Source organism: Manihot esculenta, chromosome 6 (genome assembly GCF_001659605.2).
Source record: "Manihot esculenta cultivar AM560-2 chromosome 6, M.esculenta_v8, whole genome shotgun sequence".
In the NCBI taxonomy this organism is placed as follows: domain Eukaryota; kingdom Viridiplantae; phylum Streptophyta; class Magnoliopsida; order Malpighiales; family Euphorbiaceae; genus Manihot; species Manihot esculenta.
Window position 1 is genome coordinate 27,677,339 of NC_035166.2, and position 18,272 is coordinate 27,695,610.

General features: G+C 37.0%; 1 protein-coding gene across 1 annotated transcript; it reads right to left on the bottom strand.

The window, feature by feature from the left end:
• Positions 1 to 10,946: 10,946 nt before the first annotated feature.
• Positions 10,947 to 16,198, bottom strand: LOC122723795 (pectin acetylesterase 9-like). The gene is made up of 13 exons (XM_043957339.1): positions 15,216 to 16,198; positions 14,972 to 15,054; positions 14,409 to 14,538; positions 13,349 to 13,428; positions 13,129 to 13,215; positions 12,770 to 12,891; positions 12,629 to 12,689; positions 12,205 to 12,264; positions 12,039 to 12,116; positions 11,830 to 11,935; positions 11,578 to 11,726; positions 11,349 to 11,459; positions 10,947 to 11,262 (listed from the first exon to the last, which is right to left on the bottom strand). The coding sequence occupies exons 1-13, from the start codon at positions 15,340 to 15,342 to the stop codon at positions 11,254 to 11,256; spliced, it is 1,203 nt and encodes a 400-aa protein (XP_043813274.1). The 5' UTR covers positions 15,343 to 16,198; the 3' UTR covers positions 10,947 to 11,253.
• Positions 16,199 to 18,272: the final 2,074 nt, after the last annotated feature.

Consider the following 18,272-nt stretch of genomic DNA (forward strand, 5'->3'; position numbering starts at 1 on the left):
CATCATCTTCCATAAACATATACATCAAGCTTCTTTCATACATAAACATTCCACATACCACTCTATCAAAACCTAGCTATGCTATTACAGCCAAACACAGCAACCCATGCTTAAACTCTGCTTTTCCCACAGCTCACTCTGCTGAACTCTGGCCCTGCAAAACTGGGGTTAAGGGAATGGGGGTGAGCTACTAGAGCCCAGTGAGTAGAAACCATAAAACAGTTCATTATGCATTATATGCTTTCATGGAATGTGGCATAGCACAAACATATCACATCTCGGATTAGACATGATCCCAGAACTCCCTCTGTCGGTGCCCGGCCCCTATGGACTCCCAGGTCACTACATGTACTAGAGCCCGGCTCCTAACTGCGGAGCTCCCAAAGGTCTTATCTAGACATAACAGGTAGTGGGCTACTGAGATCGCCTTGGTCCAACCCCTCAACAAGAACAATGCAATGCAGCATAGTCGTGATCTCTAATGCAGTACAACCTAGTATCATATGGCATCCATGATGCGTGTCTCATGCTCATACTGTCATTATCTTTAACCATTAGCTTTAAAACATGCATAGTTAGTTCTACTCACCTGAAGCCAAGCTGTGGCTAACTCTGGGCCAACTCTCACACTGGAGCTAAACACCTCGCCTCAGATCCGATCCTACACAGGTGGACTCACATGAGGTGCCAAACAACTCTACCATAACTCTAAAACATCTCCCCAAAAACTCCCTACAACACCATAGACAAGCATGGAAAAACATGCAAAGGAAGGCAAAACAGGGTACCTTCGGCTGCACTTTCGGCGACCGAAAGTCCTCTCCAGAGATGAAAGTCAGGCATGTTCGGCGGCAGGTTCGGCGGTCGAATCTCCACGCCAGAGCCGAAAGTCCAAACCTTTGGGGACGAGTTTCGGTGGCCTATCCCACCTCCTCAAGGGTTCGGCGGCCGAAACTCCTTTCGGCGGTCGAACTTGAGTTCCTCCAGAACCCAGATCCATGCACCAACAAGCCTCCCTAAACCTTCCTAACCCTCTTAACATGCATATAACCTCTTAAAACCATGCACAAACCCTTACACACACACATAGGAGCTAAACAACCTTAAACTCCCACACACAACATCACATAACCACATATAGCAAACAAAGGCATAAAGGATGCATAAACCCCTTCATGCATAACTCATGCAAACCATGCAAACCTACCTTTTATCCCTTCATAAACCTTGCTTAAAACACCATAAAACATAAGGATCAACACTTACCTCGTCAAGAATTAGAGTTGGTGTGATCCTAACTTCAAAACATGGAGAAACCAAGCTTCAAGAGCTTCAAACTCCAAAACCTTGCTCAAAGCTCACAACTCTTTAAAACAAGGATAAAACTCATTAAAAACCATGCAAGAACTTGCAAAAACCATGAAATCAGCTCAAGGAGGACATGAGCTCACCTTGGGTGGGAAGAGGAAGAAAACTTACCTCTTGAACCGACCTAAAGGGGCTTTTATAGGTGGCTTGGTCAACCATCTTCGGCAGCCAAACTTGCACCCGCAACTCAGCCACCTTCGGCGGCCGAACCTAGCTTTCGGGGGCACAAACTCTACCACCTTCGGCGGCCGAACATACCTTCGGCGGCCGAACCTCTATTTTTTCCCTCCTTGACCTTTTCTCTTCAAAACTCATTTCCTTTCCTTTCAAAACCATAAAACACTTAAACACATGTTAGACAACCTTGTAGAAAACTTCAGTTTACCCTTGCAATACCCCTTAAAACGAAGCCGACATCTGAAATTCCACCGAACGGTAGGAATTCCGATGCCTGAAGAAGCCGGGTATTACAGCTTTACCTGGATGATATTCAATGGTACAGTCGTAGTCCTTAAGTAACTCAATCCACCGTCTCTGCCTTAAATTCAACTCCTTCTGTGTGAGAAGATACTTTAAACTCTTATGATCTGTAAAAATCTGGCACGTCACGCCATAAAGATAATGCCTCCATGTCTTTAATGCAAACACAACTGCAGCTAATTCCAGATCATGGGTGGGATAATTTAATTCATGTAGTCTAAGCTGTCTAGAAGCATAAGCTATCACCTTCCCATGTTGCATGAGTACACAGCCTAAACCCTTGTGAGAAGCATCACTACACACCACAAATCCATCTGTACCTGAGGGTAAGGTAAGAACTGGGACTGATGTGAAACACATTTTAAGCTTCTCAAAACTCTCTTGACATTCATCTGTCCATTCAAACTTTGCATTCTTTCGAAGGAGTTTAGTCAATGGTGCTGCAATGATGGAGAAATCCTGAACAAAGCGACGATAATACCCTGCTAAGCCCAGAAAACTTCTAACCTCTGTAACATTAGTTGGAGGATCCCAATTGACTACTGCTTCAATCTTCTTAGGATCAACCAAAACTCCATCTGCTGAGATAACATGTCCTAAGAAAACCACCCGATCAAGCCAGAACTCACATTTGCTCAATTTAGCATATAGTTGTTTATCTCTCAAAATTTACAGTACTATCTGTAAATGCTTCTCATGCTCTTCCTTGCTACGGGAATATACTAAGATGTCATCCATAAACACAATAACAAAGCTATCCAAGTAGGGCTTGAACACCCTATTCATGAGATCCATAAAAGCAGCGGGTGCATTAGTTAACCCGAAAGGCATAACGAGGAACTCATAATGCCCGTAACGAGTTCTAAAGGCTGTCTTAGGTATTTCAGACTCCTTGATCTTCAATTGATGATACCCAGACCGCAAATCAATTTTAGAGAATACCTTAGCACCTTGAAGCTGATCAAAAAGATCATCAATGCGGGGTAAAGGATACTTATTTCGCACTGTGACTCGATTCAATTGTCTGTAGTCAATACATAACCTTAAGGAACCATCCTTCTTCTTCACAAATAGCACAGGGGCTCCCCAAGGTGAAACACTGGGTCTTATGAAACCTTTATCAAGTAGCTCCTGCAATTGTGCTTTTAACTCCTTCAATTCTGCTGGGGCCATTCTGTATGGTGCCATAGAAATAGGAGCTGTACCTGGATTTAAATCAATAGAGAATTCAATCTCTCTATCTGGAGGCAACCCAGGAAGCTCTTCAGGAAATACATCAGGAAACTCGCTTACTACTGGTATATCTTCCAATTTAGGTCCTTCCCAACTACTGTCCATCACATAGGCTAAGTATGCTTGACAACCCTTCCGAAGCAACTTCCTAGTAGTCATGGCAGAAATCACATAAGAAGGAAGTAAACGCCTCTCCCCAAAGAAAGTAAACTTACACCCTTCTGGACTATTAAATACCACTAATTTCTCAAAGCAATCTATTGTGGCATGATGACGGGATAACCAGTCCATACCTAGGATGACATCCAGATCTTGTAAACACAAAGGAATCAGATCCACTAACAACTCATGGTCGCCCAACTTAACAACAAAATCCCTATACACATATTCACATACTACAGAATCCCCAACTGGAGTACTCACAGCTAATCCACAGTCTAAAGGTTTTAATTCTCTATCAGCATGCTTAGAGAAGGATTGAGATATGAAAGAGTGAGTAGAACCAGGATCTATGAGAATGTGTGCATCTTTACCAAAAATAGTTAACATACCAGTCACCACCTCTGGAGATGCTCGTGCCTCCTGCTGTGTCACAGCAAAAACTCTGGCCTGAGTGCGAGGTCTGCCGGGTTGCATCGTTGGTCTAGACTGAGAAGATGAAGTAGCTCCACTGGCTCTGCTTGTGCCAGGCCCCACTTGTGCCGTAGGTACTCCCTGTGATGGTGTCATACCATACCTTAGATTCTGAGGCGCCATTGATCCTTACTGAGAACCACTGTCTCTGGCTATCAGCAATGGACAATCTTTCTTAAAATGCCCCGAAGAACCACATTCAAAACAACCCCTATCAAATTTTCTGCACTCCCTAGCATGATATTTACCACAGGTGGCACATTGAGGAAAATGTCTCTTCCTTTGCTCAAACCCAGAATTATATCCTTGCCCACGTGTCTGTGCCCTAAAGGAACTACCCACTGGCTGTGCTACTGAACTCTGACTAGACTGTGGTCGAGCAACCTGCTGCTCTGTGTTAACAAAAGAACCTCTCCCACTACCTCTGTATTCAGTTTGGGACTGAAATGAACTGCTCCCTCTCTTAGCTGGTCTTTCTCTGAACCCCTGTGAACCTGCATATGTTTCCTACTCATCCTCTGCTCATACTCTTTCTCCTCTTGCTTAACTTTTTCAACATTCAAAGCTGCTTCCACCAACTCTCTGAAGTTATTACCTCTGAACCAGGTCATAGATGATATGATATTAACATGTAGGCCCTGTCTGAATCTGTCACATTTTGCTTCCTCAGAAGGCAATATATCTGAAACAAAGCAATAAAGATCTTCAAACTTGTCAACATACTCTCTTATTGAGAGGCTTCCCTGAAACAACTTGAAAAAGGCATCATGTTTTCCTTTCCTGTAACTTTCTGACGAATATTCCTAGCGAAATTCATGTATAAATTGATCCCAAGTCAGTCTGACTCCATGTCTGCGACGGATGCCATCGAACCAAGCATCAGCCTTACCCTGAAGCAAACCATGTACATTATCTACCTTCTCTGGATCAGTCAACTTCATTAATTCAAACACTTTTAGCACTTTCTTTAACCATTTATCTGCAATGTCAGCATCAGAGGAACCCTCAAAATCATAAGCTCCCAAACGTCTAGCACGATCCACTATCTCCCACGGATCTCTAGGTTTGGCTGTAACAGCTGCTGTAACTACTTGTGCCACAAAAGCACCCAAGTCTGCATTTATCTGGAAAGGATGGGCTGGTGCTACAGGTGGAACAAAAGGTGGAACTGCAGGTGCAGCAGGAGGTGCAACTGCAGGTGCCGAGGAAAGCGATGGTGTAGTCGGATATGCCCCTGATTCAACACCATGAGAAACAGATTCTCCATGTCCTTCTCGGCTCTCAGATAACTTTGATCTGCCACCCCTTCAAGAGGCGGAGGTGCAACTATAGGATCCCTAGGAGGTCGACCAATATCAGCTAATCTAGCTGTACAAACACCACGGCCCCGACTTCTATTACCTACTCTGGGCGGCATTGTCCTACAAATGAAAATATGAAAAGAATTATCAGAATATAATTAAAAATACTGACTCGAGGAAAATCTACAGAATCTATAAACCTAGGCTCTGATACTAAAAATTGTCACACTCAACCCAAAACTATAGAGATGGATATGACCAGGAAAACTGACAGAACTTCCCCTGAAATTTATACATATAACCTACTATAATTTCAAAACATTAAGCATATAAGAGAAAAACTGATAGTTGGACCTGTCAATTCATTAAATATTTACAATCAACAAAATACTTTTTCCACTGGGCTGTACAATTTATACATGATCTGACAAAATTACAAAAAGATATGACAAAAGACTTAGGATTGGTCCGACCTCCTCTAGACTCTGAGTGGACGATGTGGAAGGAAGGACAAACAAGAAGATGAGGACTGCTGAGCAGATCACCAAAAAGGAACTGAAATATTAAAAGAAATATAAGGGTGAGTACAAACTACTCAGTGAGCGGATAAATAAATAACAAAGGGGAAAAGATAAAGTTTAGGTACTTAATAGTACAAATATTTAGCTAAAATAAATCAGCTGAATATATACAATTTAATTCAATCAATATAAAATAACTGTGAAAAATAGAATCCGCATACACTCATAATATGTTCCCTGCAGATAATGCTTGCATCTCAGGTATAATAAAATAATAACAGCCTGAGAGCAATGCTGACATCTTAGGCTCTATAATGACAAATTTGGCCCAAGAGCAAATAAAATACTGGTCATACACATGTGCAGAGCTACCCCCAAAGGGTGACCACCTGACATACGCCCCAAAGGCTGTCTGTATATCAAGCGCTGTCCCAAAGACAGTATAAATATATATCATGCTGAAAATAAATCACCTGTCATCAAGGTGTTATCTGTTCGGTGCATATACAGAGTGTAATCGGCTATTTATTCAGCTGTGCTTTAAATTCTTTCATTCATTCACAAAAATATAAATTATCTTTATCCTTTTCCAACTTAAATAAACAAAATAACAGATACACATATAAATATACTTAAGGAAGTTATCAATGTTATATCTTTATCCACTCACCAGAATACTTGGGACAAAAGACCTAGGTCGCAGGAGGACCCCTCTTATCTATCATGGAAGCTGGATCCTCTCCTAGAATTAAAAAAAAATAAAATAATATATCAAATAATAAAAATGCTCTAGAACAATAATATAAAACGTAAAATATGAAATTTTAAAATATTTTTATATATATTTTTAAGAAAATTTGGGCAGTATTTCGGCATAGTTAGTCCTCCCAAAAATACCCAAACTCAACAAAAATACTCAATAAGCTGTAATTATTATTTAAATCAACCTATGAAAATCATTAATCCAAAAAGAAATATAAAACCCCATTGATTGGATCTAACTAAAACATAACCCATTTTTATCCTCAAATCACAAAAATCACTATTAAAAGGTAGAGAAAGTAAATTATATCATAAAAATTTGAATAAAAGGGACAAACTCACTTACCCAATTTTGGAGCCTCAAGAAGAAATTATTGAATTTCTGAACAGGATGTAGGTTTAATCAGGACCTAGCGGAGGATTTCAGAAGTTTATGGGTTGATTGGGTTAAGAAGGAGGAGATTTGGATTAAAAGAGGATTTTTTTTTTTAAAAAAAAAACTTACAGAGCAAATGCTCTATTTCTGGAGGAGGAAGACGGGCTCTGTTTCGGGACATTCCCGAAACCAGAGCTTTAATGCTCTCTTTCCTCTTTTTTTTTTTTTTTTTTGTGTATATGGGCCTGGGCCTGGGCCTGATACAAACATTTCACATCTCGGATTGGACATGACCTCAAAACTCCCTCTATCAGCGCCCGGCCCCCCCAGGGAGCTCACACAGGTCTTTCCTTACTTAACAGATCGTGGGCTATTGAGGTCGCCTTGGTCCATCCACATCAACAATAAATAATGCAATGCATCATATTCATGACTACTAATGCAATCAACCTATTGCATACTCATGATGTATGAAACATGCTCAAATCATTTAATTTCTCATATTGAAAACATTAAGTTTAGTTCCACTCACCTCTGGCAGACGCTGGACTGACTCTGCAACAGCTAACACTGACGGCCTCCTCGATCCCTCGGGTCCGATCCTACACAGGTGGACTCGAATGAGGTGCCAAACACACTCTAAACAACTCATAACAACTCCCCAAAAACCCCCTAAAACATCCTCAAGCATGCATGGAAAACAAGCAAGGAAAAGCTGGACAGGGCATCTTCGGCGGCACCTTCGGCGGCCGAACCCCCTCTCCAGAGACGAAACTCGGGCACTTTCGGCGGCACCTTCGGCAGCCGAAAGTCCCTTCCAGATCCGAAAGTCCCTTCCAGATCCGAAAGTCCCTTCCAGATCCGAAAGTCTAAACTTTCGGGGGCAAGGTTTGGGGCTGAAAGACCTTCCAGAGCCGAAAGTCATCCACCTTCGGCGGCATGTTCGACGGCCGAACCTTCCCTCCAGAGACGAAAGTCCTAACTTTCGAGGGCAAGGTTAGGCGGCCAAAACAGCCTTCCTAAGGGGTTCGGCGGTCGAACCTTGCTTCGGCGGCCGAACCTTGCTTCGGCGGCCGAACCTTGCTTCGGCGGCCGAACCTGAGTTCATCCAGAACTCAGCTTCATGCATAAACAAGCCTCCCAAACCTTCCAAACACCCAAAACATGCAAACCACAATTCCACAACCTGCATATACTCAAGTATAGGCACAAAGGGGTCTAAAACTAACTTAAAACCCCAACAAACAACACATCTAGACACATATACATGCTTTGACCACAAATCAACCAAAAACTCACTTTACCCTAAACATGCATCTCTACCCATAAACCTCCATAAAACCTTCATAAAACATCAAAGAAGCTAAGGATCTACACTTACCTCTTGAAGAACAAGGGTTGATGTGATCCAAACCTAGAGATGTGGAGAATCCAAGCTCCAAAAGTCTCCAACCTTACAAACTTTGCTCAACTCTCAAAACTCTTCAAAACAAGGATAAAACTTATGAAAACCTTGAGAGATTTGAAGAAAAAGCATGAAAACAACTCAAGGGAAACAAAACCTACCTTTGACCCAAAAACAGAGAGCTCCAACACCCTCCATTTCCTGTCAAAGGGCTTTTATAGGTGGCCAACCGCCTCTCCTTCGGCGGTCAAAACTGCATGCAAAACCATGCAATGTTCGGCGGCCGAACTTCACCTTCGGCGGCCGAACCTGGCGTTTGCTTCCTTGGTCTTTTCTCTTCAAAACCCAATTCCTTTCTCATTCAAAACCTTAAAACACTTAAAAACATTTGAGAGAACCTTTGTTTTACCCTTCTAGAAACCTCCGACATCCTCAGATTCCATATTCCAACGGAGCTCCCGCCGGAAAATAAGAATTTCGATGCCGGCGTCTAGCTGGGTATTACAGTAATTGCTTAGATTATTTAAACATAAGCACACTTGGTTGCATAATCTAAACTTGACCACGCGGTTGGCAAGGTTAGAATTAGGTTTCTCTAAGTCTTAATGCAGTTAACAGTTGAATAGTAAAATACTCTAAGGACGTTCCTTGGCAACTTGTTAACTAGTGTTTGATTAGCGAACGTTTCCTAGTCAAACTAAAAATAAGGAGGAATTTGGTTGTGAGGAGCGTCTTCCACAATCTAAATTAATTTATTGTAATAAATAGGAGTACCAAAGAATCAATTATCAATTCTAAACAACTGAAATAGATCCATACTTCAACTAGAGCCCTTCTCCCATTGATTTACTCATCTTTTTAATTATTGCTTTCTTTTACTCAGTTTTAATTCTAGTCCACTATCATCTCAAACAAACCCCCCTCTTTTTATTTTGTTAATTATTTGTCCAAGTCATTATTAGGAAGATTTGTAGTGTCAAATCCCTGTAGTTCGACCCTATTGCCACTATCTACAAGTTATTTTGTTGATTGATAATAGGTTTATTTTTTACGATTTCGACAACCGCTATCAGCTGCCCATCCCCAAACTAATGGGCAAACTAAAGTGGTGAACCGCACGCTTGGCAATCTTCTGCGCTGCATCTGCAGTAACAAGAAAACTGCTTGGGATCTTGCTCTTGCCCAAACAGAATTTGCTTACAACCGTGCTATCCACAGATCCACAAAGATGTCACCATTTTCTGTTGTGTACAGAAAAGTCCCAGCGCGAACAATTGATCTTATCACAATAGTATTGCAGTAAGAAACTTGGCAAAGCAACACGTGGATGTTTTGAAATAGGTACAACAATGCCTTACGGAAGCCAATGACAAATATAAAGTTACAGCTGATAAACATAAGCGTTTCAAGTCCTTCAATGTCGGTGACCAAGTTATGGTGTATTTACACAAGGAGCGTAGTGGAGGATAGAAAAAGCTTCACGCCAAGAAGATTGGTCCATTTCGGATCATTCAGAAGATCAATGACAATGCTTTTATTCTTGACCTCCCACATGAGATGAAAATTTTCAAGACGTTTGATATTTCTATTTCAGTACTACCCTGCTGATGGCACCTCGAGGTCGAGTTTTTACAAGTGAAAGGGAATGACATAGAGCAGCTAGCCTTGGACTTTACGACAGATTTAGATCGGGTTTAATTTTTGCTGTCGACATCTTATAGAGACCCACAATAACTTTTCGAAAAGAGAATTTCGAGATATACGACTTTCAAAAATGTGATGAGCGCCGCGAGCCTAGTCACAGAGTTCAATATGGAAATTCCATCATTTAGGGGTCAATTTTGTATTATAATTATTTTTTTAAATATTTTGAGTATTTTCGTAATTTTATTTACTACAATTCTATTTCTATTATAAATAGCCTCCCTTAATTATTAAAAACTCGTTTTTTAATTTTTGAAAAATTTTGATAAAACTTTTAATTTTTTAATCTATTTTTCCTCTTATTTCATTTTAACTAAATAATATTAATTAAAATTTCTACATAGTCAAATACTTAAATAAAATAAAATAAATTCATAAATAAACGAAGAAAGAAAATAGAACATTGCTTTCAGTGCAACTTTTATCCATTCCACGGACAGCTAATCATTTCTTCTAAATGTGTTTGGTTGGAGGAACTACCTCCCTCGGTTTTACATTTGGCTGATACTTATATTGCTTTGATTTAATTTCTCTATTAATGCAATATTTTCCTCTAAAAAATAATTGCATAGAAAAATTACTCTGTATGCTCAATGCATGCACTCTTTATTCAGAAAAAATGGGTTTAACATTTATTTAAGAAATAAAATATTTCTCTCATGAGAATCAACATACACATAATATTTCAAATATTGTATTATAGGATTTTCACATTCCATGAACCAAACGTCACTTAGAACATGATTTAATTTCATAAAATGGAATAAGTATTGTGATTAGTATATGATTTAATTTTATAAGATGGAATAAGTATTGTGATTTCAACGGTGTGTAAAATTAAAAAATTAACGCTACTTAAAATTTTAAATTCGTTTTAAGATCATAATCAAACCTTTGAATCGATAAATATTATTATTATCTCGAAGAAATAATTTAAAATTTGATTCCTCAACGTGAAATAAGAACTGGCACTATTTGTTTACCCGTATCCGTTATTGTTTATTAAGATTTTAGAGTAAAATATATAGCATCAAATGCCAACCTAATAAGAGCACATGTATTAAAACATTATATATACGATCAGTTTAAGAGTTTATAGATTATAAAAGCGGCTCTTGCAATTTCTTCCTCATTTGTAAACAAGAATCGATTTCAATCAATTATAAGTAGGTACATAAACTCTTTTATTGTTCACGATAATACAAAAATTCGACTTTTCATCTCTACTTCAACTCCAAATTTGTTAAACTTTTAAAACTCTATGAATCTGAAATTTTTGATTCATTTACAATTTCTTCTGCCAAAAAATTTCCTTTAAATATACATAAATAGTTATCTGCACTTCCTTTTAGTATCTCTTGCTTTATTATTTCCCTTTTCTGCGTACTATTATCTTTAGAACACCATGAAAGAGGGGAACTTGAAAAAGAGACCACATATACATCTTTTTCAAGTAAATTTTGAGTCCATCTATGGAACCTGCAACATTGGCATTTTAGCAATGAAAAAAAAAACACTCGCTAAAGATTAGATGCATTAATAAATTTAAGAGGAAGATTACATACCGGAGCTGTTGTTATGAGGTTATGGCAGGTATTGTCACAAGGAAACGGACAATCAATCTCGTTGGTACCATTTCTGTTAAAATACCAATCCCCAACAGCTTTTGCAATGGTCTGAAAAAAATGTATACATACTACTGAGACGGAGTCTATTTTGAGTTTAATCAGCAGTAAATAAAGAAAAGGATATCACCAAAAATGGCATCTTAAGTACTGCAGTAAAAAACTGTACCACGTCATGTATCCGAGGAGAGTCGACTGCTAACCATGTGTCCTGGGATTCACTTTGACAATGAGCAAAGCATGAATTTATATACATTCCCCACTGATTGAAGTTCTTGGAGAAAGATCCCAAGGCTGCCAGCATATTTTGCCTGAAACCTGGATAAGATGATAACAAGTTACCAACATCACAATCACATAAGTGATTGCATTTATATAGTTTCTGCGTTTTGGAACCATTAGACCATATGAAGAGACCAACCTTGCAATGTGTCTATCTGTTTTTCGTTACATTGTGCTGTGTTATTCTTACAACGTTTCCATAGTCCACGCATGTCAGCAGAAGGAGGCACCAATATATGGTTGATCTGTTAAAAATTAAAAATTTCAAACCCTCCATATTAACATATGGTTTGAAAAAGTTGCGTGTTATGTAAATCACTAGTCAGACTGGAGAAGGTTAGAATATACTTGGAACACATCATAAGCTGCATTCAAGATGAAGAATGGTGGTGTTATGAACTTCAACGCATGCTGTGGAAAAATGCACTACAGGATACAAAAATAACACAAACATTAGATCTACCAAACAGCAAGCAAGGTTAGGGGGATAATAGGAGTCTTCCGAAAATTTTACCAGTTCTGGATTTTTGCTAAAGGAATTGGTGCATTTTTTATTGAGATTCTTTTCAACTCCCTGCAACGAAGAATTTCCACAATAAATACAGCTAGCAAGATATATCGCACGCATTAAACAATTAAGCATAACATTTAGCTTTTTTTGTGCATAATAGTTCATATAAATGTCTAACATGATTATTAAATATGAATAGTTCTAGCATTTAGATGCTGTGTCAGAATACTTTTATCATTTGCTAATCCTTTAACCACAAAACTGCACTTAAGCATGAAGCCGTTCTTCTAACCCCAGCACCAGCTAACACCTAAAGAATGAAACATAAAAGGCAACCTGCAGACTGATGGGCCGAGTCCAGGTGACATGAAAACAATTAGCTCCACATTTATAGTCATACATGGTAGTGGTAGATCAAGAGTTGTACCTGCAGAGCAACAAGTTTTGCGTAGAAGGACCTCATAGCGTACTTCAAGCTGACGTCTTTTCTGTTGAGGGAAAAAGAAGAGAACATTTTAAAGGAAAGGATAAAAGATTCCTGACACCTTCCTAAAAACAGCAATCTTACTCGTCCAGAAAAAATCCTGCATCACTCAAGCACTTCACACCGGCATTCGGTAACACCTTAGCTAAGTCGTCGCAATGGAGAAATGATGATAAACCCCCAGCAGAGCAACCTGAAAGTAAAGCCTATAGAAAAGACTAAATGAATATTAAAACTGCAAAAGATTTACTAATGCAACAACAAACAAAAAATCATATTTTCACTTCTGAGATGATTTCAAGCAATTAACTATTAGTCAATTCTGTTAAATTTCAGCCCAAGGTATTCCCGGTCATAGCTGCTGCATTCATATACTATAAACAGCGGCTCAATCAAAATTATAAGCATAGCCCATGTCAGATATTGCTCTCCGGCTGTTTTACCTGACGCGCCTGCCCCAACCCTTTAGGGAGAAGGTCTTGAATAATTGCTTCCCAAATCTTTTGCCCCCTGAAATAAAGGACTGACGACTGTATCGTGCACACAAAAAGTAATGTTGGTTAAAAACAATAATAGCCCTTTATGGTAAGCCGCATAAGTTGCAACCAAACATGGCATAATCACTGGTAAAGGAAAAGAATAAGACTTGGGTGAAATAGATACCCCGTCTTTAAACATGGCATCTCCCCCAAATGATGCTCCATCACAATATCTAAGCTTTACACGGTTCCAATTGTAAAAATCTGATTAAGGAACAGAAGTAATTTAGTGGTTATAAACCAGAGCAAAAACTGCAGAAAATAGATCATGTCAGACGGAAAATCTGGAATGAAGTCTTGATATTTCTTTAACCATATATCTATGATTAGCCAACTCATCATGCATATGGGCATAGCATAATTAACTATTCGTGTTTAGTTGAATGCAATTTCATTTTTTGCACGTTGGAAGCTAAGGTTATTAAACTTTGGATTCATTCATCTCCAACTAGACAGCTTAAATTTCAATGCACATTGAATGCTAACTTTGGTGTCTTTCTTTAGCCAACCTTTAGAGTAGGATAGTTGTTTTCAGTCTACACCAAAGTGTGGTATTAGAATTATATTGATGAAGCACATGACAACCGGACTACGTTGAGTGAAATGACTTGGCAATTCGCATGCGTTCTCCTTGATTAAAAGGACAAATAATATATAATACACATAAGATTATGCACCGACATTTCCCTGTTATTACAGGGGAGTTGACCACTTGGGGGATTAGCAGACGAAATATTGGGTAAGGATTCAGGGAAGTACACTTTTCTTTCTCGTTCTTTTTTGTGGGAGTGCCTGACAGGGCACGCTTGTAATTTGGGGAATCCGTTAGAGAAAATGGGTCGACAAAAGTAAACGACAAAAGCTGAAAAATAAGACGCTAAACCTAAGCCATTGCTGTATCGTTCTAGGCCGTCAACTGTTCACCACGTGGAAGGTCCCAAACAGAGAATGTGAGAGAAATGGACATGTCACTCGGTTTTCGGAAGTACCCTTCGTCTAACAGGGAATTATAACTATATTTCGGCTTACCAGCTCGACAGTACTAATGATTTCCGAAACATGATGATTAACATGTGTTTAGCTACAGGACATGGTTAACTTGAAGATCATTTCAGTTTTTTTTTCAATAATAAAAAAAGCGTTTCGCTCCAGGACCGTTGAACCGGGTTAAGAAGGAGGCGTACCTGGATTTAGCTTGGTGTCGTTGCTTAGTATTCCTGAGAAGGTCGCCAGCTTGTTCATGTACTTTGTAGATCCACGGCGTGTATTGGCTCTCTCCAAACATGATTTCAAATCATTGCACCATCCACCTCCCTAGTTAGAAGAATGGTAAAAGGTGAAAAATGAAGGTTGGTAATTTCTAATTTCTGATCCGAGTAACCACACTGTTGAACGATCATTTTATGTCTACGATACGGTCAATGAATTATAGAGTATAATTTTCGCTTTTATGACCCGCCAAAAATGAATTATGTAAAAGTTGCCGGGCGGGCCTGGCCTAATCCGGACCGTCAAAATCCGCAGAGGCCCTCCATAAATGGTCCCCTAAAAAGTGAACTGCAAGTTGCAAAAGCAACATGACAAAACACATAAGAAACAACGATGTCGTATTGATTTTCCACGTAAAAGATGTTGTATCCCCAGAACCCAGAAGGCCCTAAACCTTGTAACGGGAGACCTTCTAATCCACGTTCCTTTTGCTACAATTTCTCTGATCAATTTTTATAAACTACAACGGGAAAGTTACCTCAAACTGCAAAATCCAGTTGCTTGCTCCAGCGCCGAATCCTCTGTGCAGATGATACGCAGGCAAACTTCCATCCAAACAAACTACGAATATTCACAGCCCAAACAACAATGAAAATGCGACCACCCCCACAAAAAGAAAAAAAGAAAACAATCATTGTACGTTAAGTAACAAGCATAATAAATAAAAAACGTCGCTTTATTATTATATAACAGTAAAATTAATTAAAAAGAAAGAGGCTTACAGGCTCCGAGAGCCGGCGCATTGGTAACCATGGTCATTTTCACCAAAAGCCGCTGCGGCGGCGCGCAAATGCAGAACGAGCCGCAATTTAGCAAAATCGCCAGTATGGTTACTGCTATAATATTCATCTTCGCAGCTATGTTGCTCTCGTTTGGAAAGTCGAAGACGAACAAATTTATAATGAATCAAATATTCCTTCACCTAGCTGGAATATAGAAGAGAGATTATAGCCGAAGCAGATCAATTAAGATCCCAATACGAAATTAACAGAGTTGAAAACAACGACACTCCAACGCGCGAGCTGAGAAATCAGCGTCGACTCGAAAGATATTTATTAAAATCGCCAGAGCACGCGACTATCAATGATGTGTCATTGAATGCATTTATTGAGAATCAAAAGGAGAAAGGAAATGCAGTAGTCTCAGTCTCCTTCAACTGGAAGGAGAAGGATGTCGCCCAATACATTAAAAAGAACAACTTTATAATGGAAATAAACAAGTTACTAATTTCAGTAAAATCTAAAAATGGAATCAAAGGCCACGGAGCAGATTAAAGCAAGGGGAGAAGTTTATATTTAGATATGACAAAAATAAAAGTGACTAAAAATAGTTTAAATAGAGATAACGAATTAGATGGCCACGGTCCCCACGGAGCAGATTAAAGCAATGAAATCCTAGGTTGTAGATGGCAGAGACTCTCTAGAGCAATGTTGTCGCGGCAGTCACCGCTTGAAACCATAATCTGAAGGGAGGCTACTAGGTCATCATGGATAAAGAAAGGATAAAAAGCGCTTCAGGAACCATAGAATCCACTACCATAAATGCCTTGAAACTCATAAAAGGATCAAGAAAGGAGACGGCGATCAAACTTGTTGGCAATATTAAGCCTCAAGGATCAACCGTCTACACTAAATGCAAGCGGCTAAGGATCCCCGAGATACTCCCCTGCCTTGAGAGATCCTTCCTTCCACCGAGATAGATTAATTGTGACGTTCCCTTAGAACACTTTACAGTACAACAATTTTAAATTATATATAATAGATAGCACCAAAATATTAAATAATTTGAGGTATCCATTTTAGACAATAAGAGTGGACAATAGAGAGTGAATTAAAAAATTATTTAGGTTAGTTTGGATCAGACTATTTCAATAGGTATCAAATTCATATTTCGATTTCGAAACTTATAAATTATGGGCCCACCACGCTTTCGCTGCGCAAATTTAATTGGAGAATTTGATGTTCACATGCTAGATTGTGAAAAAGCGTTCTAATATAGCCACATCAGCAGATTACAACAATTTGAAATTTTGAATTGTATATAATAATTTAAAAAAATTATTAAATAATTTGAGTTAAACATTTTGAGTTAAGTGTAAAATGTATCAAAAAATTACTTACCTCAATTTGGATCGGACTGTTATATTAATACCAACTAAAATACAAACAGGTGAAGAGTGTGAGAAATTGAGAAGACAGACAGGTGGACTAAACAACCTCAGGTGCATGCTATAAAAAAACTTGCCATGTTCAGCCCAAGAGTCAGCACTTACAAATGGACTCGTTAAGATACTCGTGAATAGATTTATTAAAAGACTCGTGAACAAACTCGTTAAGATACTGGTCGAACAGACTCATTAAAAAACTCGACTCAATTCAATTAGACTTCTGCCATTTAATCTATTTCCCATATATATTGTTAATTTTTATATTTCTATTCCTTAATTATATAATTATATTATTAATTTATATTTTTATTTTTCATTATATATCTTTTTACGTAAACACTCTTTTTAAACTATTAAATCTCTTAATAAACTATTGTTATTATTATTATTTTCATATGTTTATATATATATTTATATAATTATTTTTCACTTAATATTATTCGCTTAATTTTATAAATTAAAAATTTTATATAATTTAAATATAAATCAATATAATTCCATTAATAAAATTTGAGTATAATATATATATAATTATATAATTTAAATTGATTATACTTATATTAATATATTTATTCTATATAATATTTTATATTTATATTATATGTATAGTATTTTTTATACAATAAAATAATTTAATATAAATTATATATTTAAATAAAAATAAATAATGATATATGAATAATAAAATGATAACGATAATATATTAGTAAATTTTATATAAAAATGTCTATTGATATTAATAATAAAATTATACAATTTAATTAAAACTATATAATTTAAAAAAAAATTTAAATCTATATAATTTGAAAAGAAAGTCACTCTCTTTCCATATGGACTATTTATATATAGATTTATATATTTATTATATATATTTTAATTAATTTTTCATGTAATATAAATATTTAAATAATTAATTATTAAATTTAGTATTATATTATTAATTTTATATTAAATATATTTATATAATTAATTAAAAGTTTATAATTAGTATTTGAATAATAAATATTATTTGATGTTATAAATAAATATTAAAACATTAAAATTTAAATAATAAAAAATAAAAAATTTAAAAATTAAAATTTAAATAATAATAAAAAAAATTTAATCATTTGTAGTGGATGGGACATAATCCAGAATTTTTGAAAAATCACTGTTTTATTAATCACTGGATCACAAATCTGCCTTCGTAAAATCACTACACTTTATTTTATATTTAAAATATTTAAAATTACTGAAATAATACTTTGTATTCCACATTTGACATATTTAAAGTTACTGAAATAATATTTTGTATCCCACATCGAAAACTTGTAGAAATAAAAGGTAAAACTCTTTTATAAATAAAAATTTCACTTTTTATTATATTTTAAATTAAAGATTTGGTTATAATAGAGTTTAATTAAATTATATTTAATTTTATTAAAGTCTTTTTATCTTTTAGTTTAAAATTTTAATTTTTAAAAATTTAAATTAATTAAGTTTTGTTAGCAAACTTTTGAGTTCGAGTTTAAATTACGCTTGTTATTAGTTTAAACGAACTTTTTAATCGAGTTTTTAAACTCGAACTTTAATTAGGCTCGTTATTAGTTTAAACGACATTTTCACGAGTCGA

What these genes read in the sequence shown, in the direction of transcription:
- LOC122723795 (XM_043957339.1), bottom strand. Translation starts at nt 15,342, where the DNA reads ATGAATATTATAGCAGTAACCATACTGGCGATTTTGCTAAATTGCGGC. An exon ending in TGCGCCGGCTCTCGGAGCCT is followed by an intron (nt 15,055 to 15,215) that starts GTAAGCCTCTTT and finishes GAATATTCGTAG; the next exon opens with TTTGTTTGGATGGAAGTTTG. An exon ending in ATGCCATGTTTAAAGACGGG is followed by an intron (nt 13,216 to 13,348) that starts GTATCTATTTCA and finishes TGCACGATACAG; the next exon opens with TCGTCAGTCCTTTATTTCAG.